A 27504-nucleotide genomic window follows, 5' to 3' on the forward strand; every position below is an offset into this window, starting at 1 on the left:
TGAGGGAGGACAGTGCAGTGCCTTACGTACAGATGAAATGCTAGCTATGAAATTTGCAGACAGGAGAGATGTCTACATGTTGACTATCATTCATGATGAAACTACTTCACCTATGACTGTTTAGGTCAAGTTACTGAAGTGCGCAAACCTGTGTGCATTCTAGACTACAATAAGCACATGGGTGGTGTGGCTAGAGTAGATCAGAAGTTGGAACCTTACTGTTCGCAAGGCTTACATTTGGTATAAGAAGTTTGTTATCCATGTTTTAATCTAGCAACCTTCAATGCTTTTGTTGTATTTAAAGATTGTTCTCCAGAGTCAAAGATTACATTTGTTCAGTTTCAGCAGTTTGTGATAGGCAGCCTTGTTTTAGCGGAACAGGCAAGTGTTCCTAGAGTTAAAGTGGTGGAGGATGTGGTTAGATTGTCACTTTGCTGATTACATTCTTCCCACACCCAAAATATAAACAATCCCTGAAAGAGAATTCAAGTCTATATGCGAAGAGGTGTGAGGAAGAAGAGTCATATGCACTGCCAGACTGTCTTTCTAAACCAGGGCTGTGTTTGCCTGCACGTTTTACATTGTAGAAGTGAACTGACTGGTCTGTATCGTTTTATTTTTTTGGTTCAGTTTAACAGGTGGCATTAATGTGATGTATTTAGTTAGAGCAGTTGTGACTGTATCTATAGTTTTGTATTTACTTCTAATTAGTTTGTGTTTTCTTTTTTGTTAAGATTTGATGGCAGTGTCTGTGCACTAGTGTTTGGCTGGTGGTGTGTCTGAACTGGCGATTGGCTGGCGGTGTGCGTGGACTGGTGCTTGGCTAGTGGTGTGCGTGGACTGGCGCTTGGCTGGTGGTGTGCATGGACTGGGGCTTGGCTGGTTTGAGCTTAGCTGGCAGTGTGAGAGCTGGCGCTTGACTGGCAGAGTGTGTGAGCTGGCATTTTGATGGTGGTGTGTGAGTAGTGACTTACACACACTGCATGCGAAACGCCAGTCCACATAGTCAGCCGTCAGTCGGTGTGATTGCTGTGTCAGGCATGTGGTCATGTGAAAATGATGGGCACTTGAATGGCGCTGTCTGCTGATGTGAGTGTTGTAGTAAGCTGGGCCCGCAGCTGGCGATGTGAATGGTCATATGTGTGTCATGTAGGGAAGGTGTCTGATTAGCTTGTTTAGCGGATGGTGCCTTGACGCAGCTTTACAGCTCACAAGCTGTGAGTCATTGGTTCAGTTTTTAACCTTTCAGTTATTAACCACGCATTTCATTTTTTTAAATCTCCAGTTAATAAAATTTTGCATATTGAATCATCACTCCATTTGATCAGGAGGCTTGGAGGAATGCCGAGTGGAAGAAAGTGTGTGGCTCCCCATGGATTCTAGAGCTTTCCATCATAGAAATGTGAGAATTTTTTTTTTTGAAGTCAAAATTTCAGGTTTGCAAGGAATTCTGGGTAATAAACGTGGTAAGATCCCCGTATGTCAGCCCTTCCTAGATACCCCTAGGTGTCTAGTTTTCAAAACTGTACAGATTGGCTAGTTTTCCGTAAGGGGAAGGTGAGCTAGGGTCCAAACATTAGAGCTACCCACATTGGGAAAAGAGGGTCAGTTTTGGGTGGAAAAATGTGCAGCGTCCATGTTGCCCTTTGGGCCGTTTCATGTTGCAGGCTCTAGGTCTACCCACATAAATGAGGTCCTACTTTTATCAAGAGACATGGGGGAATGCTGGGTGAAAGAAACTTTGTGGCTCCCCAAGGATTCTTGATTTCTCCATCATAGAAATTTGACAAAAATTTGTTTTTTTAGTCAAAGTGTGAGATTTGCAAGGGATTCTGGGTAACATAACGTGTTGAGAGCCACTCAAGTGAGCCCAGCTGGACAGCCCTGGGTGTAAAGTCTTCAAAAATGTAGAGGTTGACTAGGTTCCCTAGGTGGCAGCTAAGCCAGAGTCCAAAATCTATAGCTACCCACATTTCCTGTTGAGGGCACTAGGTCTACCCACAAAAGTGAGGTACTGTTTTTATTGAGAGATTTGGGGGAATGCCGGGTGGAAGGAAGTGTGTGGCTCCTTGTGGATTCTATACTTTTCCATAACAGAAATGTAAGGAAAATTTGTTTTTTTGTCAAATGTTGAAGTTTGAAAGGGATTCTGGTTGACATAGCATGGTAAGAGCCACCCAAGTCAGCCCCACTTGGATACCCTGAGTTCTCTAGTTTTAAAAAATGTACAAGTTGGCTAGGTTTCCCTAGACAATAGTTCAGCTAGGGTCAACGATCTAGAGCTACCCACATTGGGAAAAGAGGGTCATCTTTGGGTGGGGAAAAATGTGCAACATCCATGTTTGGATTTGGAGCATTTCCTGTCTCTGGCACTAGGTTTACCCCCACAAGTGAGGTACCATTTTTATCGGGAGACTTGTGGGAGCATAAGATAGTAGAATTTTTTTTATTACCGATTAGATTTGCTGCATTTGTGTCTTTCAAATGTGAACCAGCGTATAAGAAGTATGACATTTTGAAAAATACCCTGCAAATCATTTGCTAATATGGGTACCCACAAATTCAGAAATGTAGAAATAACTACTGCTCCTATCTTGTCCCTGTTTCAGAAATACATATGTTTCTTTGATACCGATTTTTCACTCTGCTATTAGAATTGGTCTATACTCTGTCCTCAATGAAAACCCATTGTGTGGTGCAGCTCAATTGCTTGCTCCGGGAACCTTGGGTTCTTGGAGAACCTACAAAGCCCATATATCCCAGCAACCAGAGGGGTCTAGCAAACGTGATGATATATTGCTTTTATCAATCTGCTATCGTGACAAAAAGTTATAGATTAAAATGTCCCAAATGCCCTTTTTTCCCCACTAACTTTCAATATTTCTTTATTTCAATAGTTGTTTTCCATGGAAAAACCTTCAGGGATCTACAAATATGACCCATTGCTGAATTTGGAATTTTGTAAAGTTTTCAGAAATGTATGGCTTTTCTGGATCACCAATGGGTTTCACATTGGTTTCCACCACAAACTGGAAGTAGGGTGAGAGCACAGAAAATAGGGAAGATATGCTACCTCTCAGAAAAATGCCAAAACTGTGGTACAAAATTAGATTTTTGATTCAGCTCTATATTTTTCTGAAAGCTGGGAAGATGGTGACTTTAGTACAGCAAACCGTAAGTGGATGCCATTTTTAGGAGACACTTAGCAGCACTTTTTCCATATTTTTTCAAAAAACTCACAATTCCTCTATTCCTACAGGGGACTCCACAAACCCTGTGTATGTGTAGATTCCACAGGATGTTGAAAAAAAGAATGCACATTTGGCATGGGTACCGTATATGGAAAAACTACCCCAAATAGCCAAAAAGGGCTCAGCATTGGGTTGTGTGTGTGTGTGTGTGTGGTTGATTAAACAGTAAAAATTAACATTCTGGTTGCAGAAAGATTGAAAAAGTCTCAACTGCCTCTTAAGCAAACAAGTTTATGTTGAACATAGTTCTAAATATTCAATACTTTACTGTTCTCATGCTATGGGTGCAGGAAGAAAGGCAGTTAGCTGCACTGAGGATGGGATGGACTCGCAGAAGCATACAGCAGGTGCTATTTGATGCCACATTTTAGGAAGGGAGGGTTTTGGGGGTGAGCACGGGGCAGAATGTACCTAGTATTCGGGCACAGCGTAAGGAATCTAGGGGAGTGGGCTCTAAGGATAGGCTGACATCTCTGACTACTGCCTCAACCAAGATCTTCTGATTACAAGACCGAATTAAGGAGGGAACTATAACTTCCAGTGCGTAAGCAGCCTTTTGCAAAAAGATTATCCCCTGTGAATAATGTTTTGAACGCTTTTTTTCTAAAGAGAAAAACACAACGGTCAAGAAGTTGCTTCTGTAGATGAGCATCACTGATCTAAAAACTGCCTTTAATTATATAGCTCACAAGAACATATTGCTGACTCTGACCACCCCATCACTAGCTCTGATTTTGAGACGTAATGTCAATACAGAAGTAAGGATCAGATTTAAGAATGCCAGAGATTATACAAGCCCCTTTCATGTGATAAAAGGCTGTGTCTTAAATCCAATTTTATTAACCTCTGTGTCAATTATTAAACAGAGCACCAAAAGCCACTATTGCTGATGCCAAAATCCGCAATGGGGGAATTTGTGTTCTTTGATAATGTTGTAATGTTGGCACACACCTCCAATGGACTGTGAAGACAACTATCTATAGTAAGATCTGGTGATCCATATATAACAGTTTAAAAATATGATTTGTGCTCTGAGAAACACTGCTTCCAAACGTATGGCATATTTTCTCAGAGGTATTATTTCCCAATTATAGAAAGCTTGATTATATTTGTATTCATTTTCCTATGTGGAAATTATACACATTTGTCTGGAATCATGGCATTGTTACAAGACAAACATTATCACTATTGCTATAACTGTCACTACTAATACTACTACCATTACTAATGAGAATAACAAGAACAACAAACCCAAAAGGAGAGTGAGAATTAATGTTTAATTTTGTTTTTTTAAACATATGTTAACAAAGTAAACCAAGGAAAGGATACATGTAATATAATATGACATTATATGGCATAGACGAGTCTATTTTGTAATTATTTACCAAATAATATACTCCTGAAAAGACTGCACTTGGATTAAACTGTACCTTTCTTTCCAAGAAATGTCCCCCTCACATGCAAACCATATCCTCGTATTAACATTTCCATGAACAGTAATAACTCCTTTGCTTGAGTTGTTTTATGAGCACATACCTTCTTTATATAGCATATCAACAGCCGTCACACCAGGATACATGTTACTATTATGGTCCCTAATTGGAACAATAAAGCAGTGAGGACCTAAAGAGAAGAAAACAGGATATTGCTTTCAGTAAGTGCCACTATTAATAGTATTTCAAAACAAATATCTACAAATATTACCATAGCTGATCGAGTGAACATTGGGCAGGTTAAACCACACCATAGATATTTAATAAGAAGGATTAATAACTGTACATTAATGTAGAAGATTTCACAGATTCATGCTAGCTACCACAGTATGAACGCTTTTATTAATTCTGATCAATGTTCTCAGGTAGCACAATTTGAAAGAATAAAGGCACCTACTGTGCCCTGGTTTCCCCTTCTTGCACTGAGCATAACCCCTTCTCCCATTTGTGTGTATCTCACATCACATAGTGGCAGGCCAGGAAACTGCTTTGAAACCTGTTAATTCAGAAGTATGAGACACAGTACTGCCTATGCTCTTCTATGTATGACATGACCAGTGAGCCGGATGATGTTTGTTTTTGACTGATGACTAACGGATTCATAAGTAGGTATTGATAATCCAAGAGAGCCTACAGCCTAGGGAAAAAGGTGTCCATTTAAAGGTCATGTTTCCTTTCTTCTAAGCCCAGGCTCCCTCCTCTTCTTAAATTGTGGGAAAAGGATCAGGGAATATAAAGGTAGCAGAAGGCTGTAAATTGAGGCACCTTAGCCAAAGGCTAACACATTTCTCAGAATCTCCAGCTAAAATGTATATTGCTTTAGGAAAAAAGACTTCATTTCCCTGGACAATACAGGAAGAAAGGCCCATGTAGGTGCCTTTACAGGCTCTCTCTGAAAGGCACATAGCTGAAGAAATGTTGTAAAAATGATGTAGCTCTTGTGAAGTATGCTCAGACTCCAAAAAGAGGTTGAATTATGCGCACAATATAATATTAGGATATGGAGGAATCATCCCATACAGCAATGGAGGGCTTAGTAGCTGCTCTGCTGACATCATTGCCACAACCAACATTTATAAAGAGTTACACTTAGAGCCCTAGTGCTCGTCAGACATCTAAGATTATGTTTCTCAACTATGTGTGGTGGTGAAAAAAGAGGTATAAAGGGAATTTCTTTGTTTAGCAAAAATTTAAAGAACACTTTGAGAACAATAGCAGACTAAGAAGATAATTTCATTTAGTGCGGACGTCCTATTGTTCCACCAGGGCAATGGAGCTAATTATTGCGTCCTCCAGATGGAGTGACCACCCGCCAAATTTATAAGTGACAGCCAATCTGGTTGTCATTTATGATGTATTGGCAGGAACTGCCTCATTGTGGTTCCTGTCAATGCAATTTTCTGTTTGCTGTAGGGCTTCATTAGCGGGCCTATGCAGCAGTCTTGGCAAATGACTTGTGTCCAACTAAACCACTAACTTGGGGTAAGCCCCTGAATTAGGATAAGAAGCAAACACAGTGGAGAAATCCCTGTGCAAAGCCACAGCACTGGACAGTAGTCACCCCAGCTAGGCTTGCACATGACCAGCCCAGCAACTGCAAGTCTGCCGCCGCTTTAAATTACTGGAACTGACGTAAGCCTGACACAAAGCACAGCTAATCAAGCCACGAGAGGGAGCTTTGAATATTAAGGAAGACAGGACCAGCTTTTTTTTTTTTTAAATACAAAAGTTGGTGATCACTTTCTAAAAAACAGCATAAGCATGGGAATGGCTTGCAGTTGGAAAAATGGTGCCGAGACTTCTCAGTCAGAGAAAACGGCCAGACACATAGAAAGCAATACGTGTGCTCAGGAATGGATTCCCAAAATTATTTTACTTTTCAATTTGCAAAAACCTCTGATCTCCTCCTGTAAGGGACCTCATGCCACCTACTATGAAGAATTGTGAACTAGACAAGCACATTTTACTGCAATGCTCCCACATAGGTATCCTTTTGGCACTGGCTGTTCCAAACAAGCCCAGAGAACTGTGTGAGAATCCTTTAACTTCCATAGCAAAATGGTATTTTGTACACGCACCATATTGCTCATAAACATTTGTTGCAAATGTTACATATTACAAAAAAAGACGTTAATATGGTATAGCAGGATGTCATGGGTTTCAAATCGACTCCTATTAAATGCTGATGATTTACTATCAGCTTGAATCGTATTAAGAGAAAGATAGACAGGTTGTACAATTACCCTGGAAAACAAGCGAGATATCTATCTAGGCAGCATAAAACAGAAGTCTAAAAGTGAGTGAAACCTCTAAAGCCAATCAAGCAATATATTTATAATGGGGCCCATATCGCTACCACATATTAAATCGAGAGAAAAACAGCAGAGTACGCTAATCTATCAACCACATATCATATATAAAATACCAACAAAATAAAAGGAAACTTTCCGATTAAAACTGCAAATCCAAAATTCTGATTTTGTGATAATCTTTCTATGCTGTGGCATTTAGGGCGGGGGAGTTTAATGGTTAAACATTTTAATTACAGTGGATAAAGAACGTAGAAGTTCCTAAAAATGTCTGACTAAATGTTCTTGGAATAATTTTCATCGGGTAGAAAATATAAAGAGGTTTAAATTGATGCACTTTCTTAAATTGCACATGGTTACCATTACCTTGGAGTCGATGTTAAAAAAAATTCCTAAATGCCCATTTCACATTTAGGGAATGCTTTATACATGTTCTTAGAGAATCACAAATAGGAAATCCCTATTTGCGATATCCTGTTTAGGAAATCGCAAATTGCAATTCTTTATTTGGATTTGCAATATTAGGAAATCGAAAAAAAAATTGATTCCCTAAAAGTGCCACAGCCTTTCGTACAATTGGAAAGGTTATTTTGTATTAGCAAATGGTCGAATTTAGCGATTCACACTGTTTGCAAATGCGAAATCTTTTGATACATATGCCCCTTTGTTATTAGCTTTTTCAGTATTTGCTCTTTAATTTACAGTGCTAACTACTGATTGTTGCAGACCACACAAAAGGAAAAATTAAAGATGATCCCAAAGGTTTGATAACAAGTTTGGGTAAGAATGGAATGAATAAGCAAAGCATCTGAGAGAAAGAGCACTAACCTTAGGAAGTTGTTATTTTAATACTTCTGTTCACAGAAACATAAGGTTGATGCTTGACATTCCCATGAACAGCAAAACTGGGATGAGTCTATCTATCTACTAAAGCAATTTCCTTGATCTTTAATGCATGGCCCAAAATGTGCTATTAGATCTGAATTGAGCAGCCTCAAGATCTGATTAAAATGTCCTTTCCAGGAGAGCAAAAGGCTAAAAACTAGAAAACTCAATTTAACTCTCATTCATAAAACTGCCATAAATAAAAAATACTGTAACAAGGCAGCAACAACGAAATTCTCCACAAAAGGTGCTACCAAGCTCTCGGGTTGATGGTCGAACACGTGTACTTAATTGGGCCTCAATCTTTCGTTTTAATAAGGATAGTAGATTTGTAGATTATCAACCCACGTAGCATTTTCCAATTGTACATTACTGATGACTAAGAGATTAATATGATTTGTTCATTCAAACGTGAAGGACCTCATTTCGAATTTGGAGGAAAATGAATATCCTTCAATTTCTGGAGGAAGCTCTAACCATGTAGTAGAATTCATCAGTTGATGTCCTTTACCATAGGGATATTATTCAGGAGGATATTTAGGAAGTGCATTCTGCTCCATATTTAGAGTTTTGTCCGTCCAGAAATTGGAGGATTTTCAATTCCTTCCAAACTTTTAATTAGGCCTCAAGACTATAGGCACATTAATTGACATCATTTTACACTTTCTATAGACTAATTGTGGTTTGGCTATTACATGAACAACAAAAGCATGACTATTTTCGAAGTTAGCTCCTCACAGGTTACCTATTTGGAAGGTTTAACTTCATTAGCTAATACAATATTGGGGCAAATAAGCTGCCCTTGTGCACACACTACGTTATCCACAGGTGCATGTAGTCATTTTGCAATAAATATGCAACAAAGAACAACATGGATCTTAATAGATTTCTCACTATTAGGCCACAAACAGCCTCTATCAAAGAATAATGTTCGGTGGTGATCTATAAAGTTCCCAGAGTTTCTCCACATCAGTTCTGTTAAATGCCATTTGTACGTTATAAAAAATACTACTCTAAAATAGTGAGAATCTTTTCAGCTCAATGGTGAAATCTAAATGCCTGTTTCTTTTTGTTCTCCATTAGTAAACCATCCTGGAACAGTGAGACAATAATGTCCATTTCCACACATATTTGCACCAACAGAAGCAACAGTTTTCCAAAAATTTTGGCCAATCAGTTCAGAAAGTAGATTGCCCGTCTATTAGCTATTTATGTACGTGGAATAACAGTGAGCAGTTGTGACAGGCCCCTGGGAGATGAAATGTGAATGTTGAAATGACTGAATCCTTGAACTGCCTAACCCAAATCCAATGTCTTGTCATAGAACATTTAAAAAATATTTCAACAAATAAGAACACAAAAGAAACAGTTCTTAAGCACATACCTTGAGATGTGCCATTTATGATGAGTTGTGCAAATACTGCAGCATAGTTCCCTTTCATTGCATTGCCAATGTACATCTTTTCAGCATTTTCACATTCAGTATCAATGATAAACTCCTGTACACAAATAATAAGACAAAACATTAATTTTTAGGACCTACAAGTGTGGATGCTGCAAAACAAGAACCCTGCCTAACATTTTCAACAATAAATGTATATGGTTTGGGAGAGTTAAATTACTAGGCATGGTTAAAAAGTTACACTCACTTTGTAACACTATTCATATTGTTATTACGGGGTAACATACAATGCTTTAAAAATACCTTCAGTAAGAGCTAAAACCACAAACATATTCTGACACTGAATGACAGACAAAAGGTGACTGTAGATTTAATGTTTCAATCCACAAATGTAACAAATATCACTCTGAGAAGCCAGCTAAAACCATACATTGTAGTAGGCTACTAAGAGAATGAATTTACCAAAGGCCAGATCATGGGTAAATGTAAGACCTAAATTGATTTTGACCTTTTATATAAAACAAATGCATCCTGTGAAGAAGAAAGACACATTCTAAAGATATAATTGTATATATTAGTTATAGTTAGGATTGTGTTTCCATAGGAAATGCCTTTATTTGTGTTGCTAGTAATAACTTTGGCACAGTTTGAAGAATCTTCCCAAAACCTTCCAAAAAAGTGCTACTTTTGCTTAGTTTGTGCATGGGAAGTTTTGGTGCGATCCATCAAGCAGGACAATTACTTTTCCACATGAATCTTAGACAACGGACAAATGGATTTACACCAAATGTGGCATAAAGCTAGACCTTGGTCTAGAGAGAGTGCTTCTTGTGATTTAGTGTAAATCTTTTCAGTAGTTTTTGAGCAACTAATGTTCCAAAACTGTAAATTTCACTCTTAACTGAGGGGGAGGAAGCCCTGTGGATGTTTCCCCGAAGTGGCTTGGGGAAGGGCACTGCACTAATGGGTTGGATGCAAGGCCTGGCCGCTGGCGAGAGGGTTGGCTTTAGGTAGGTTAATAAACTATTACTTTACTTTAAACAAACCCTAGAAATTCACTGAAAGAAATCAAAGGGTAATTAGGTGAGAATCTCAGTGACAATGAAAGGTTTTTAACTAAAAAAACATGAAATTCACCAGTTATAGGTATTTCAAGTAACTAGAACTCGTGACCAAAGGTAACTAGAACTTGCACCCTCATCATGCACTGCGAATTATCCCACATATTAAATCACTCATTACATCTTCTATGACATCATTGCTAAAATCACTGCAACGTTTCAAATTAAATTATTGATAATAAAACTGTGCATGGCATGGGCGCGAGCTAGAGTTATCTTAGGGCATGAGTTATAGTAACTTGAGATAACTAACTGGTATATATATATATATATATATATATATATATATATATATATTCTCACTGAAAAAAACAAAAGTTACAGGGACATTATAGTTAGATTAATGTTTTACCCTCACAAAACCATAGAAAGTCAGCAGTTATAGTTACACATAGTTATACTTATGTTAAGAAACTATAAAGTTACTTAACTTCACGAGTTATAGTTTCTTTGGATTACTATATGGCCCCTGGGGGGTGTACTTATTTTTATATTTTGGGGGGGGGGGGCCTCCCCAGGCCAATTTTGGCCCCGTGGACCACAATACCTGGGGCCTGGATGATTTTCACAAATGGGAGGGGGGGCACGTGCCCTCCCTTCTGGGCCAATTTTGGCACCGGGGACCCTCTTCCCTGGTGGCCAGCCAATATACAATATGGGGAAGGGGAGGCGCATGGCCACCCCTTCTGGGCCAATTTGGGCCCTGGGGACACCATCCCCTAGGGCCCCTCCAATATGCAAAATGAGGAGGGGCTGGCGCGACACCCCCTTCCCGGGCCACTTTCAACCCCAGGGACACCATACCCAGGGGCCTAGACATGCAATCCTAAGAAAAGGAGGCACAATGCCCCCTCCTGGAGCCAATAATTACCCTGGGATCACCAATTAGCTCAGATGTAGATTCCCCGGGGAGTGAGGTTATAGCCTCAACCTCCAAGGCAGGTATTTTTTTTCTCAAGGAAGTTTTAAGGCATCGACTTGGCATTTGAATCAAAACAATCAATCAAGAGCTAGAACCCGAGTAGAAAATCCACAAAAGACTCCAGCACAAACAACAACTCCATGAATAAAAGAAAAAGAGATCAAGAACCAAGCCAGCCAATGTTAAACATAACAAAGAGGGATATAACCACACACCAGGAGATGGTCATCTGCAAAGTCTTATTATTTTGCCCAAAGGCATAGTAGGATATTACCAGAATCCACATCGACCTCTTCAAGTTTTCTCACAAACTGAAATGTATTTCCTTTTTTCACTAAATTTATTTCCTTTTTTCACGACAAAGCAAAAAAAACTATGGAAGAAAGACCTATTGTAAGCAGTATACTCTCAGTCCAAGACCTGGAAGAAATATATCTGGTCACCACTCTCTCTGAACTACCTGACAGCGTCCAATCATCCCCTCTGACACTAGCTCAAGATCTGGGAACTGATACCAGGCACACCATGAGCACTATAGTGAGTCCCCAATCAGTTTTCTGTCCTGAACTACCAGCTGGCAATAAAATTGATCTCTTTCACACTGCGGTTACCAAAGATCTAGAAATAGAAAACCAAAAATACAAGAAAAAGGAAACATTTCTTCCAAAAAACTTCAGGAAAGACAGCACTGAAATCTGTCTAGAGCAATTCAGATCTCCTGATAAAGGAAGCAAACAAGGGAGGCAATCAGGCGCGGCCCATCCTCTAGGGCGGAGGGGCCACGCCCCACCACCTTTTGCCCTTCATGAAGAGTGTCTGTCAGGCTGAACAAAGGTCAGCCTGACAGACACTCTTCATTTTCAGCTCAGACAGCCAGGAGTGAGACATGCGCGATTTGCGCAGACTCCTCGCTGCCTGAGCTGAACTTTGCTGGGCTGAGGAGGTCACAGCTCCTATGGGCGTGACCTCCTTGGCTCAGCAAAGGTGCCTCGCGACCCTCCGCTGGGTGACGAGGAAAGCGTCACCCATTGACTTTGACCTGGGCGCTTCAGATTTAAGCCCTGAAGCGCCCAGGGCGAGTGTCAATCAGTGACACTTTATCACAGAGTGGGGTGGGGTCAGCAGTCTCACTGAGCCCATCCCACTCTGTGACAAGGCTGTGACTGCTGCCTTCCCTCATTGGCTGACCAAAGGCTAGCCAATGAGGGAAGGCAGCAGTCCCAACCCTCCTGGGACCTCGAGGCTAAAGGTGAGTGTGTGTGTGTGTGTGATGTTTTAAAATGAATGTTTGGTGCGTGCGTGCATGTTTGAATGGTATGAGTGGTGTTAATGGAGGTGCGTGCGTGTGTGTGAAAGAATGAGTGTGTGCGTGTGTGTGAAAGAATGAGTGTGTGTGAACTTTTAAAATTAATGTTTGGTGCACACATGTTTGAATGTTAGGAGTGTTGTTAATGGATGTGCGTGCGTGTCTGTGTGTGAAAGAATGAGAGTGTGTGTGTGTGTGTGTGTGCGCTTTCCTCCCACCCGCCTCCCTCCTAAAGCTGCCGGCCGCCACTGGAGACATTGTGTTCCTGTTTCATCAAGACAACTACATACTAGAAGCAAACAGACAACTGGACGATGGAGAATGTTACCAAAAACTACAATCTAATCCTACAAAAAAAAGATATTTGCTAATCTTAAAATCAAATTGGATGAGTGGTATAACAACAATGTACTGAAACAAGAAGAACAAAATTATCTTTATATGAACACCCAATCATAATTACATTATATCTACTGACTAAGATACATAAAAAAGGTTCCCCACCTTCAGGTAGACCCATTATAGCAGGTATCAACCCCATCTATTCCAGGATAGGGAAATACACGGACTATCACCTTCATCCATTTATGAAAAATCTTTCCTTGTACATTCAAGATACAAAAGATTTACAGAAAAAAATTGACAATAGTCCATGGGACGAACACCACACGTGACAACCAATGAGGTTGTAAGCCTCTATACCTCAATCAGCCATGTGGATGGTGTGAAGGCAGTGTGAAAGGCAATGGCAACAAAACCGGCTCACTACAAATCAAATCAAATCAAATCATTAACATTTATAAAGCGCGCTACTCACCCGTGCGGGTCTCAAGGCGCTAGGGGAAAGGGGGGGGGGTTACTGCTGCTCGAAAAGCCAGGTTTTTAGGAGTCTCCGGAATGCGGAGTGGTCCTGCGTGGTCCTGAGGCTGGTGGGGAGGGAGTTCCAGGTCTTGGCTGCCAGGAAGGAGAAAGATCTCCCACCCGCCGTGGAGGGGCAGATGCGAGGGACGGCAGCGAGCGCGAGGCCAGAGGAACGGAGGAGGCGGGTGGGGACGTAGAAGCTGAGGCGTCGGTTGAGGTATTCCGGTCCCTTGTTGTGGAGGGCTTTGTGTGTGTGGGTGAGAAGTCGAAAGGTGATCCTTTTGCTGACTGGGAGCCAATGCAGGTGTCTCAGGTGTGCGGAGATGTGGCTGTTGCGGGGTACGTCGAGGATGAGGCGGGCCGAGGCGTTTTGAATGCGTTGCAGGCGTTTTTGGAGTTTGGCGGTGGTCCCAGCGTAGAGGGTGTTGCCGTAGTCCAGGCGGCTCGTGACAAGGGCGTGGGTCACGGTTTTTCTAGTGTCTGCGGGGATCCAGCGGAAGATCTTGCGGAGCATGCGGAGGGTGAGGAAGCAGGCGGAGGACACGGCGTTGATTTGCTTGGTCATGGTGAGAAGAGGGTCCAAGATGAAGCTGAGGTTGCGGGCGTGGTCTGCGGGGGTCGGTGCGGTGCCGAGGGCCACCAGGAGTCGTCCCAAGCGGATGGGGTGTTGCCGAGGATGAGGACTTCCGTTTTGTCAGAGTTCAGCTTTAGGCGGCTGAGCCTCATCCAGTCTGCGACGTCCTTCATACCCTCTTGTAGGTTGGTCTTGGCGCTGGCGGGGTCCTTGGTGAGGGAGAGTACAAGTTGGGTGTCGTCGGCGTAGGAGGTGATGATGATGTCGTGCTTGCGTACGATGTCGGCGAGGGGGCTCATGTAGACATTGAAGAGTGTCGGGCTGAGCGATGAGCCTTGAGGTACGCCGCAGATGATCTCGGTGGGGTCTGAGCGAAACGGTGGGAGGTAAACTCTTTGGGAACGGTTTGAGAGGAAGGAGGCGATCCAGTCCAGAGCCTGGCCTTGGATCCCGGTGGAGCGGAGGCGGGTGATTAGGGTGCGGTGACAGACGGTGTCGAAGGCAGCCGAGAGGTCGAGGAGGATGAGGGCGACTGTTTCACCGTTGTCCATCAGGGTTCTGATGTCGTCTGTGACTGAGATGAGGGCGGTTTCCGTGCTGTGGTTGGTTCGGAATCCGGTTTGTGAAGGGTCGAGCAGTTTGTTTTTTTCCAGGAAGGTGGTCAGCTGTTTGTTGACGGTCTTCTCTATTACCTTGGCTGGGATGGGCAGGAGAGAGATGGGGCGGAAGTTTTTCAGGTCGCTCAGGTCAGCCGTAGGTTTCTTTAGTAGGGCGTTGACTTCGGCATGTTTCCAGCATTCAGGGAAGGTAGCAGAAGAAAAAGAAGAGTTGATGACAGCCTGGAGGTGCGGCGCGATGATGTCGTTGGCTTTATTAAAGATGAAGTGAGGGCAGGGGTCCGAAGGGGCGTTGGAGTGGATAGAGTTCATGATGGATTTGGTTTCTTCAGTGTTGATGTGGGTCCAGTCGTTGAGGGTGATGGCCGGGGGTGCGGGTTCGGTGATGCTTGGTTGGTTCTGGTGTCCGAAGCTGTCGTGGAGGTCGCTGATCTTGCGATGGAAGAAGGTGGCGAGGGATTCGCACAAATCCTGTGAGGGCGTGACGGCGTTGGAGAACTCCTTGACGATGCTAAAAAGTTCTCTGCTGTTGTGGCTGTTTTTGTCCAGTCTGTCGGTGAAAAAGTTCCTTTTGGCAGCGCGGATCAGGTGGTGATGTTCGCGGGTAGCGTTCTTGAGGGCAGTCATGTTGTCAGCGGTGTGGTCCTTGCGCCAGACCTTCTCGAGGGCGCGACAATTTTCTTTGATTCTTTGAGGGTGTCAGAGAACCAGAGAGGTTTTTTGGTGTTGGCCTGTCGATGCGTGCGTTTGAGGGGAGCAAGGTTGTCTGCGCAGTTGGAGATCCAGTTCGTGAGGCTGAGGGCTGCGTCGTTGGGGTCGGTGGTGAGGGTGGGTTGGTTGGCGGCGAGTGCGGAGAAGAGTTGCTCTTCGGGGATCTTGTTCCACTGTCGACAAGGGATGGGTTGAGTGCGGAGGTGGCGGGTCTCGCGTCGGAATGTGAAGTGGACACAGCTGTGGTCGGTCCAGTGTAGAGCAGAGGTGTGGCTGAAAAAGATGTGTTTGCTGGCGGAGAAGATAGGGTCAAGCGTGTGTCCGGCGATGTGGGTGGCGGTGTTCACCAGTTGCTTGAGGCCGAGGTTGGCGAGGTTGTCGGGCAGGGCGGTGGTGTTGGGGTCATTGTTCTGTTCCAGATGGAAGTTGAGGTCGCCTAGGAGGATGTAATCCGGCGAGGCGAGGGCGTGCGGGGAGATGAAGTCGGCGATGGCGTCGCTGAAAGGGGCGCGCGGTCCGGGGGGACGGAAGACGAGGGATCCTCTGAGGGTGGTCCTGGGGTCGGTGCGAATCTGAAAATGCAGATGTTCAGCGGCGAGAGGGGTGTCTTCGGTGGAGGTGGTGACGCTGATGGAGTCTTTGAAGACGATGGCGATACCTCCTCCTACTTGGTTGGTGCGGTCTTTTCTGGAGATCTTGTAGCCTTCGGGGATGGCAGTGGCGATGTCTGGAGCTGATGAGGCGTTCATCCAGGTTTCCGTGATGAAGGCGACGTCCGGAGCTGTGGAGTCCAGGAGGTCCCAGAGTTCAACGGCGTGTTTGTGGACAGAGCGAGCGTTGACCAGGATGCATTTGAGGTGGTTGATGGTGCGTGAGCTGGTGGTCGTGGTAGTTGCGTGGTGGAAGATGCGTTTGCAGGAGTTACAGGCGAAGGGTCCATGAGTGCGTTTGGGGTGGGCTTGGAAGCAGGTGTTGGAGCGCCCGGGGTTGAGGGCGTGGAGGGTGGTGGGGTCGTAGCGGGTCAGTGGGGTACGGGAGAGCTGGGGACCAGGGGTCGTGGCGCTGAAAGCAGGAAAAGAAGCAGGAGCAGGAGAGAGGGTGAGTAGCGCGGGGCAGGGCGAGGGGCTGGGAGGTGGGGGGTACTTACTGTGAGGTGGAACTCAGGAACCTGGAGGAGCTGCAGCGGCAGGGGGAGCGACCTACCCTTGGGTCAAGGGTCGCTACCACTGTCGCGCAGCGGGCGCCATAAGAGGGAGGAGGGGGGGAGGGGTCAGCTGGGGGCGAATGGGAGCTGGGGGCGGGGGCATGCAGGAGGTCCCGGCGGGAAAGCGCGAAGGAGGGGGGGGGACAGGTAGAGTGAGAAGAGCTGGGGGAGGGGGGTTTAAGGGTGGAGGGGGGTGAGTGTTAGAGTTTTAGGAGAATAGGGAGATAGATAGGAGTAGGGTTGAGAAGATAGGGGAGGGGGGTGGTAGAGGTGGGTGAGAGGTAGAGTGAGAGGATAGGAAGATAGGTAACAGAGGGGGTGTCAGGACGGGGGGAGAGATAGGGAAATAGATAGATGGAGAAATAGGTGGAGAGATAGAAAAATAGGTAGATAGGAGGAGGGGGTGAGTGAGGGAGTTAGATGGAGGGATAGGTAGAGGAGTGAGGGAGGCAGGTAGCGAAAGGGTAGATAGGGGTGATAGTGAGGGGGAGGCGAGTGAGGGAGGGGAGTGAGGCAGGAGCAGAAGGGCAGAGACAGGGGCGGGAAGAGACAGAAGTCGGAGAAAAACCGAAGAACAGAAGACCAGAAGAACACAGAAGAACAGAAGAGAAGAACACAGAGGAAGATACAGGAGGCGAAGAAGCAGAAGAGCAGAAGAACACAGAAGAACAGAAGAGAAGAACACAGAAGACCAGAAGAACACAGAAGAACAGAAGAGAAGAACACAGAAGAACCGAAGAACACAGAGGAAGATGCAGGGGACGAAGAAGCAGAAGAGCAGACGAACAGAAGATCACCAAAGAAGATACAGAAGACGAAGAGCAGAAGGCAGAAGACCACAGAACAAGATGAGGAAGAAGAGGCGACAGGAGAGGGTGAGGAGCACACAGAAGAAGAGAGAAGACGGGGAAAAGAAGAGTACAGAAGAAGATTGCAGAGGAGGAGCGAGGAGGAAGAGACAGAGAGGAGGAAAAGAAGCAGGAGCAGGAGAGAGGGTGAGTAGCGCGGGGCAGGGCGAGGGGCTGGGAGTTGGGGGGTACTTACTGTGAGGTGGGTCTCAGGAACTCAGGAACCTGGAGGAGCTGGAGGAGCTGCAGCGGCAGGGGGAGCGACCTACCCTTGGGTCAAGGGTCGCTACCACTGTCGCGCAGCGGCCGCCATAAGAGGGAGGGGGGGAGGGGTCAGCTGGGGGCGAATGGGAGCTGGGGGGCGGGGCGTGCAGGAGGTCGCTGGGGGGCGGGGGCGTGCAGGAGGTCGCGGCGGGAAAGCGCGAGGGAGAGGGGGGACAGGTAGAGTGAGAAGAGCTGGGAGAGGGGGGTTTAAGGGTGGAGGGGGGTGAGTGTTAGAGTTTTAGGAGAATAGGGAGATAGATAGGAGTAGGGTTGAGAAGATAGGGGAGGGGGGTGGTAGAGGTGGGTGAGGGTGAGAGGTAGAGTGAGAGGATAGGAAGATAGGTAACAGAGGGGGTGTCGGGACGGGGGGAGAGATAGGGAAATAGATAGATGGGGGGATAGGTAGAGGGATAGAAAAATAGGTAGGTAGGAGGAGGGGGTGAGTGAGGGAGTTAGATGGAGGGATAGGTAGAGGAGTGAGGGAGGCAGGTAGCGAAAGGGTAGATAGGGGTGATAGTGAGGGGGAGGCGAGTGAGGGAGGGGGGTGAGGCAGGAGGGCAGAGACAGGGGCGGGAAGAGACAGAAGTCGGAGAAAAACCGAAGAACAGAAGACCAGAAGAACACAGAAGAACAGAAGAGAAGAACACAGAGGAAGATACAGGAGGCGAAGAAGCAGAAGAGCAGACGAACACAGAAGAACAGAAGAGAAGAACACAGAAGAACAGAAGAGAAGAACACAGAAGAACCGAAGAACACAGAGGAAGATGCAGGGGACGAAGAAGCAGAAGAGCAGATGAACAGAAGATCACCAAAGAAGATACAGAAGACGAAGAGCAGAAGGCAGAAGACCACAGAACAAGATGAGGAAAAAGAGAGGCGACAGGAGAGGCTGAGGAGCACACAGAAGAAGAGAGAAGACGGGGAAAAGAAGAGTACAGAAGAAGATTGCAGAGGAGGAGGAAGAGACAGAGAGGAGGAAAAGAAGCAGGAGCAGGAGAGAGGGTGAGTAGCGTGGGGCAGGGCGAGGGGCTGGGAGGTACTTACTGTGAGGTGGGTCTCAGGAACTCAGGAACCTGGAGGAGCTGCAGCGGCAGGGGGAGCGACCTACCCTTGGGTCAAGGGTCGCTACCACTGTCGCGCAGCGGCCGCCATAAGAGGGAGTAGTCAGCTGGGGGCGAATGGGAGCTGGGGGGCGGGGCGTGCAGGAGGTCGCGGCGGGAAAGCGCGAGGGAGGGGGGGACAGGTAGAGTGAGAAGAGCTGGGGGAGGGGGGTTTAAGGGTGGAGGGGGGTGAGGGTGAGAGGTAGAGTGAGAGGATAGAATTTAACCACATGATCTTGGACACGCTCTAATTCTGTCTCACCAATGGGTTTACTTTTAACTCCAAGAACTAATTTCAAACCCAAGGGACTTCGATGAGGGCCAAATATGCAATCCCATATGCCTGCATTTTCATGGGTGAAGTAGAGAAATTCTGGCTAGGGGATGAGAAATTCTCAGAATATACCTCACACATCATTTGTTGGGAACGCTATATAGACGACATTTTGTGTATATGGCAGGGCCCCCAAAATATCTTGAAACAATATCTTCATGAAATCAACTCCAACACAAGGAATATTCAGACGCCTCCCAATTTTTTACCTCTGAAATAGATTTTTTACATATCAGCATCTACGCAAAACAGGGAAGATTAAATCCCAAACTATACAGAAAACCAACAGGGGCTAACTCAATATTACTAGCAGACAGCTGTCAACCACAAAAGACAATCCAAAATATCCCTAGAGGAGAATTTCAACATATCAAGAGAAACTGCAGTGAAGATGAATTCTACCAGACCAAATCCAAAGAGCAGGTACAGAGGCTGGAACAAAGGGGATATCAGTAAAAGCATCTCCTCATAAGTGCTAATGAATATGAGGGCAAGAAACGTGATGACCTGCACCGACCAAAAATTCTACCAGTAAGTTCAAAGAGTACCACTCATACAAGGTTCTTAACTGACTTTCTTAATGGCCATCATCTTATTCGGAAAGTTCTTAAAAAACACTGGTACTTATTGATGAACAACACATCCATAAGGGATCTAATTCTGGAATTCCCCCAAATGGGTTACAGAAGAGCAAAGACTCAAACATATTCTGTGCAAATCAGAATTTGTAGACAAAAGACAATCACCAAACGTCTTCTTCTTGACAAAACCATTCGGTTTCTACACATCTCACAATGTGTAGAAACCAAATGGGACGTGTACATTTGGCCTAAACATAAAGACATACTTCTGTTCTACACCAGAGATTACAATGAAAATAAATGACTGTATTACCTGTAACAGCAGCTAAGCCATCTACATCATCATATGTCCATGCAACCGATTTTTCGTCGGTAGACCCATCAGACCATTACAGATAAGAATTTAGGAGCACTATCAGGACATTAATAAACTAGAGGTGGGTCCTCCCCTCACAGAACCACTGCCAAGAATACCATCCTCACTACAAAACCTTCTCCTTTTTTGGTCTTGAACATACTAAAATATATTCTCGAGGAGGACATAGAACTAGCAACAAGGAGAAGAGAGAGTGAGCCAATACTAAAACTGTGCACTGTCACAAATGGTTTGAATAAAGATGCAGAAAAGCACAACTGGTAACACTAAATGATGGCCTCCTTAAACTGTCCAATATGAAAACTCTTCTTTAAAAAATCTTTAAATAAAACACCACAAAACTATGGGTACTTTTCCTTTTGAGTAACTTTCTACTTTTGGACCATCATTTCTTCTCTTTCTTCTTTGAACTTTTGCCCTTACTGAGTAATGGTTACCATTTAGTAAAGGTCATTATGACAGAGACCGCTCACGTCATTAGATTTCTAGATATTATTTCTCTTTTTTCCCTTAGCGATCAGCATCTACCATTTTTTCCTGAGCTATCCGTTCCAAGATAGCCAAACTTTATCAATACAGTAGTCTGGGAATCTCACTGTCTCTCTCAGATTTTTGCAGTAATATGTTTCCCGTCCCATATTGGTTAGTCTTAAAACCTTTTACGAATTACAGTTTTTATTGCAATTCAAATCCAATTAGGTGATCAATTTTTCAGATTGTCTTATTGTCTCATTTTCAACCAACAATATTCTAAGATGGCTGATGCATTATCAGCCTTTGTCCGCCTTCCACTCACTTGGAAGGCGACATTTGCCCCCAATTAACTTTAGCTTCCACCCCCATCTCCTCTTTAAAAGGTATGCCTGTTTTCCTCTGTAATCAGTGACCACAGAGACAACAACAGCATTCAACTACAACTAACTACAACGGTAAGTGCGACTTGGACTACACCTTTTTCTTGTTGCCTTTCTTTTGGACCTCATTTATGCTGGCATTTCTCAAGCCACCGACAATTGACAAGGCATGTGTCCTCATATGTTTGGTGTGCCTTAACTCGCCTCTGTTCGCAAGCTCCTCACTGCAATTTACTTTGTTTAGAGTCACTTGCTGCATCTGACTCTGTGCGGAGCACCTTACTGCCAAAACACTGACTTTGATAACCATGCACAAGCGCGACCTAGCGTGCAAACTTTACAATCTACACTATGTGCTGCTTCATTATTGGTATTTTTCTAATCATCTACCATTTGGCAAGCCGTCTGCCTCCTAATCATTGGTGCCCTTTTACAGAAAGTAATTTGCTTTTTGATACGGTTTAAAGCTGCTCGCTTAAAACTGGTGCTTGCCAAGCAGCCCATGCTAGGTGCATGCTGCTTAAGCAAATTATGCACACTGTATGGAAAATGTCACTTACCCAGTGTACATCTGTTCGTGGCATGAGTTGCTGCAAATTCACATGCTGTGCACAGTCCGCCGTCTGGTGTTGGGCTCGGAGTGTTACAAGTTGTTTTTCTTCGAAGAAGTCTTTTCGAGTCACGAGACCGAGGGACTCCTCCCATTTCGATTCCATTGCGCATGGGCGTCGACTCCATCTTAGATTGTTTTCCCCGCAGAGGGTGAGGTAGAAGTTGTGTATGTTAGTAATAGTGCCCATGCAATGGAATGAATACGTATGTACATAATAAAGGTTAAAGTAATATATTTACAAATGTACAAATGTTCAAGATCTACTTCTAAACGGCTACAGGCTCCTGGGGAGGCGGGTGGGCGCATGTGAATCTGCAGCGACTCATGCCACGAACAGATGTACACTGGGTAAGTGACATTTTCCGTTCGATGGCATGTGTAGCTGCAGATACACATGCTGTGCATAGACTAGTAAGCAGTTATCTCCCCAAAAGCGGTGGTTCAGCCTGTAGGAGTTGAAGTAGTTTGAAATAATGTTCTCAGTACAGCCTGACCAACTGTGGCTTGTTGTGCAGTTAACACATCTACACAGTAGTGCTTGGTAAATGTATGAGGCGTAGACCATGTTGCTGCCTTACATATTCCGTTCATTGGAATATTTCCTAGAAAGGCCATGGTAGCCCCTTTCTTTCTGGTTGAGTGTGCCTTTGGTGTAATAGGCAGCTCTCTCTTTGCTTTAAGATAGCAGGTTTGAATACACTTAACTATCGACCTAGCAATGCCTTGTTTTGAAATTGGATTTCCTGCATGAGGTTTTTGAAAGGCAATAAATAGTTGTTTTGTTTTTCTAATTAGTTTTGTTCTGTCAATGTAGTACATTAGTGCTCTTTTGATGTCTAATGTATGTAGTGCTCTTTCAGCTACAGAATCTGGTTGTGGGAAGAACACTGGTAATTCTACTGTTTGATTGAAGTGGAACGGTGAGATAACCTTTGGTACAAATGTAGGATTTGTTCTTAGAACTACTTTATTTTTATGTATCTGAATAAATGGTTCTTGTATGGTAAATGCTTGAATCTCGCTCACTCTTCTTAGAGATGTGATGGCAATCAAAAATGCAACTTTCCACGTTAAGTATTGCATTTCACAAGAATGCATGGGCTCGAAAGGTGGACCCATGAGTCTTGTTAAGACAATGTTGAGGTTCCATGAAGGAACAGGTGGTGTTCTTGGTGGTATGATTCTCTTTAAGCCTTCCATAAACGCTTTAATAACTGGTATTCTAAATAGTGAAGTTGAATGAGTAATTTGTAGGCAAGCTGATATTGCGGTGAGATGTATCTTTATGGAAGAGAAAGCTAGATTTGATTTTTGCAAATGTAGTAAATATCCTACTATATCTTTTGGAGATGCGTGCAATGGCTGAATTTGATTATTCTGGCAGTAACACGAATCCTTTTCACTTGTTTGCGTAGCAGTGTCAAGTGGTAGGTTTCCTAGCTTGTTTTATGACCTCCATACATTCTTGTGTGAGGTGCAAGTGTCCGAATTCTAGGATTTCAGGAGCCAAATTGCTAGATTCAAAGATGCTGGATTTGGATGTCTGATCTTTTGTTTGTGTTGTGTTAACAGATCTGGTTTGTTGGGTAGTTTGACATGAGGTACTACTGACAGGTCTAGTAGTGTCGTGTACCAAGGTTGCCTTGCCCATGTTGGTGCTATTAGTATGAGTTTGAGTTTGTTTTGACTCAACCTGTTTACTACATATGGAAGGAGAGGGAGAGGGGGAAAAGCGTATGCAAAGATCCCTGACCAGTTCATCCATAGAGCATTGCCTTGGGATTGATCTTGTGGGTACCTGGATGCAAAGTTTTGGCATTTGGAGTTTTCCTTTGTTGCAAATAGATCTATTTGAGGTGTCCCCCAAATTTGAAAGTAATTGTTTAGTATTTGGGGGTGAATTTCCCATTTGTGGGTTTGTTGGTGATCTCGAGAGAGATTGTCTGCCAACTGGTTCTGAATCCCTGGAATAAATTGTGCTATTAGGCGAATGTGGTTGTGAATCACCCAATGCCATATTTTCTGTGTTAGGAGGCACAACTGTGTCGAGTGTGTCCCTCCTTGTTTGTTTAGATAATACATTGTTGTCATGTTGTCTGTTTTGACAAGAATGTATTTTTGGGTTATTATGGGTTGAAATGCTTTCAGCGCTAGAAATACTGCTAACATTTCCAAGTGATTTATGTGAAACTGTCTCTGATGTATGTCCCATTGTCCTTGGATGCTGTGTTGATTGAGGTGTGCTCCCCACCCTGTCATGGAAGCATTTGTTGTTATGACGTATTGTGGCACTGCGTCTTGGAAAGGCCGCCCTCGGTTTAAATTTGTACTGTTCCACCATAGAAGCGAGATGTATGTTTGGCGGTCTATCAACACCAGATCTAGAAGTTGACCCTGTGCTTGTGACCATTGTGATGCTAGGCACTGTTGTAAGGGCCGCATGTGCAATCTTGCATTTGGGACAATGGCTATGCATAAAGACATCATGCCTAGTAGTTTCATTACCATTCTGACTTGTATCTTTTGTGTTGGATACCTGGCCTGTATTATTTTGTGAAATGTTTGAACCCGTTGTGGACTTGGAGTGGCAATCCCTTTTTGCTGTGTTGATTGTCGCTCCTAAGTATTGCTGCGTTTGACACGGCAAAAGGTGTGACTTTGCGTAGTTGATGGAGAAACCTAGCCTGTGAAGGGTTTGTATGACATATTTTGTGTGCTGTGAACACTGTTTTAGCGTGTTGGTTTTGATTAACCAGTCGTCTAAGTACAGGAACACATGTATTTGCTGCCTTCTGATATGTGCAGCTACTACTGCCAGGCATTTTGTAAAAACTCTTGGCGCAGTTGTTATTCCGAATGGCAACACTTTGAATTGGTTATGTATTCCTTGGAATATGAACCTTAGGTATTTCCTGTGTGAAGGATGTATTGGTATATGGAAATACGCATCTTTTAGATCTAATGTTGTCATGTAGTCTTGCTGTTTGAGCAGTGGGATTACGTCTTGTAACGTGACCATGTGAAAGTGGTCTGATTTTATGTAGGTATTTAGTGTTCTGAGATCTAGTATTGGTCTCAGAGTTTTGTCCTTTTTGGGTATTAGAAAGTACAGTGAGTAAACTCCTGTGTTTTTTTCTTGAATTGGTACTAATTCTATTGCGTCCTTTTGTAGCAATGCTTGAACTTCTAGTCCTAGAAGATCTATATGTTGTTTTGACATATTGTGTGTTTTCGGTGGGACGTTTGGAGGGAATTGGCGAAATTCTATGCAATAACCATGCTGGATAATTGCTAAGACCCAAGTGTCTGTTGTTATTTCCTCCCAAAGTTTGTAAAATTGGCTTAGTCTTCCCCCCACAGGTGTTATGTGATGGGGGTGTGTGACTTGTCAGTCACTGCTTATTTTGAGGGGTTTTGGGGCCTTGGAATTTTCCTCGATTTTTTGGGAATTGGCCCCCTCTAAATTGCCCCCGAAAACCTCCCCTCTGATATTGACCCTGGTAGGTAGGCCTTGTTTGGGAGGTTGTGGTTTCTGTGGGTTGACCTCGAAACCCTCCCCTAAAAGGTGTTTTCCGAAATGTGCCTCTGCTTTGCGGGGAGTAGAGTGCTCCCATGGCTTTGGCTGTATCGGTGTCCTTCTTGAGTTTTTCGATAGCAGTGTCTACCTCCGGCCCAAACAATTGCTGTTCATTAAACGGCATATTGAGCACAGCCTGCTGGATTTCCGGTTTGAACCCAGAAGTGCGCAGCCATGCGTGCCTTCGTATTGTGACTGCAGTGTTTATTGTCCTTGCAGCTGTATCTGCTGCATCCATGGAAGACCGTATCTGATTATTTGAGATACTTTGTCCCTCTTCCACCACCTGTTGCGCTCTTTTTTGGAACTCCTTGGGTAAGTGTTCGATGAAATGTTGCATTTCATCCCAGTGAGCCCTGTCGTATCTTGCCAAAAGTGCTTGTGAATTGGCAATACGCCACTGATTTGCTGCTTGTGCTGCAACCCTTTTTCCCGCAGCATCAAATTGGTCGGCTCTCCTTGTCTGGAGGTGGAGCGTCGCCTGAGGTATGAGAGTTGGCTCTCTTACGAGCTGCCCCCACAACTACTGAGTCTGGTGTTAGTTGTGTTGTAATATATATTGGATCTGTGGGCGGTGGCTTATATTTTTTCTCCACCCTTGGAGTTATGGCTCTGCCTTTAACTGGATCCTGAAATATTTGTTTTGAATGTCTTAGCATTCCTGGGAGCATGGGAAGGCTTTGATACTGGCTATGGGTGGAGGATAGGGTGTTAAAGAGAAAGTCATCCTCAATTGGTTCAGAATGTAAGGAGACACTGTGAAACTCGGCTGCCCTTGCGACCACCTGTGTATAGGATGTACTGTCCTCAGGTGGTGACGGTTTTGTAGGATAAGAGTCTGGGCTATTGTCAGACACTGGAGCATCGTAGAGGTCCCATGCATCGGGATCATCCTGACTCATTGTGGTATGAGCTGGTGAGTGCATTAGTGGTGGAGTTGTCGCTGGTGATGCATGTGTTGATGGTGGTGGGGTAATTTTCTTTGCCACCTTAGCCTGTGGTTGCTTGTCCCCTTGTTGAAAGGCAAGTTTCCTTTTAATCTTGATTGGGGGAAGAGTGGTTATCTTCCCTGTGTCTTCATGAATATGAAGCCTTCTCTGCGTGTAGTCAGGCTCTACAGCTTGAAGCTCCTCTCCAAATCTATGTAATTGGGTGGTTAACCCTTGTTCCTCTGTATAGGAACTAGTTTTCGGCGCCAAGGCTGGATGTTTCGGGACCAAAACCTTTTCGGAAGTCTTTTTCGACTCCGAAGAAATTTTCTTTGGTTTCGGCGCGGTGTCTCGGTGCCGAATCTCTTCGGTGCCGCTGTCTCTGTGCCGAAGTTTCTCGGAGCCGCTGTCTCGGCTCCGAGGTTGCTGTGTGGCGGTATCACGACCGGAGTCGGATGACTTCGACACCAGCATGCCCTTTTTTGGTGCCTTGGGTCGGTCACCTAGTTTTTGGGTTAAGCCATGGCCTGTTGGCGGTGGCGTCCCCTGGGCTTTTGTGGACTTTTCGTGAGTCCTTATTTTCGACGTCTTACTCATGGTTGTTGTTTCTTCGGCGTCGAGTTCTTCTGAATCCGACTCGTGGATGGAGAAAGCTTCTTCTTCCTCCTCGAACCGTTGTTGACCTGTCGGCGTGGATGCCATTTGTAATCTCATGGCTCTTCGGTCTCTCAGCGTCTTCCTCGACCGAAACGCTCGACAGGCTTCACACGTATCCTCCTTGTGCTCAGGGGACAAGCACAAGTTACAGACCAGATGCTGATCCGTATACGGATATTTGTTATGGCATTTTGGACAGAAGCGGAACGGGGTCCGTTCCATCAGCCTTGAAGTCGCACGCGGTCGGGCCGACCAGGCCCCGACGGGGGATCGAAATTACCCCGAAGGGCCACCGGAGCTCTTCAAAATTCGGTGTCGATTTGTTCTAACTAACCCGATACCGAACGCAACAATACCGATGTTTTTTTCCGAGATTCTAACTAACTTTCCGACCCGAAACACGGAGCGAAAAGGAACACGTCCGAACCCGATGGCGGAAAAAAACAATCTAAGATGGAGTCGACGCCCATGCGCAATGGAATCGAAATGGGAGGAGTCCCTCGGTCTTGTGACTCGAAAAGACTTCTTCGAAGAAAAACAACTTGTAACACTCCGAGCCCAACACCAGACGGCGTACTGTGCACAGCATGTGTGTCTGCAGCTACACATGCCATTGAACATAATATTATATTAAGAGACTCGCTGTCTAAAACTGATGCTTCCAAAGCAACTTGATGCCCGGCAAGGCACACACTGCTCTAGAATACTATGCATG

The 27504-nt window shown here is 44.5% G+C and overlaps 1 protein-coding gene across 1 annotated transcript in view; it reads right to left on the bottom strand.

The window, feature by feature from the left end:
- The window catches only part of ACOXL (acyl-CoA oxidase like), a 981865-nt gene that overhangs the window by 640224 nt on the left and 314137 nt on the right, over window positions 1–27504 (bottom strand). Inside the window, exons 6-7 of the mRNA XM_069234707.1 lie at window positions 9323–9437; window positions 4788–4874 (exon numbers count right to left, since the gene is read on the bottom strand). Coding sequence (XP_069090808.1) covers window positions 4788–4874; window positions 9323–9437 — 202 coding nt within the window. The remainder of the gene's footprint in view (window positions 1–4787; window positions 4875–9322; window positions 9438–27504) is intronic.

The sequence above is a fragment of the Pleurodeles waltl genome, chromosome 5 (assembly GCF_031143425.1).
Source record: "Pleurodeles waltl isolate 20211129_DDA chromosome 5, aPleWal1.hap1.20221129, whole genome shotgun sequence".
NCBI lineage: Eukaryota > Metazoa > Chordata > Amphibia > Caudata > Salamandridae > Pleurodeles > Pleurodeles waltl.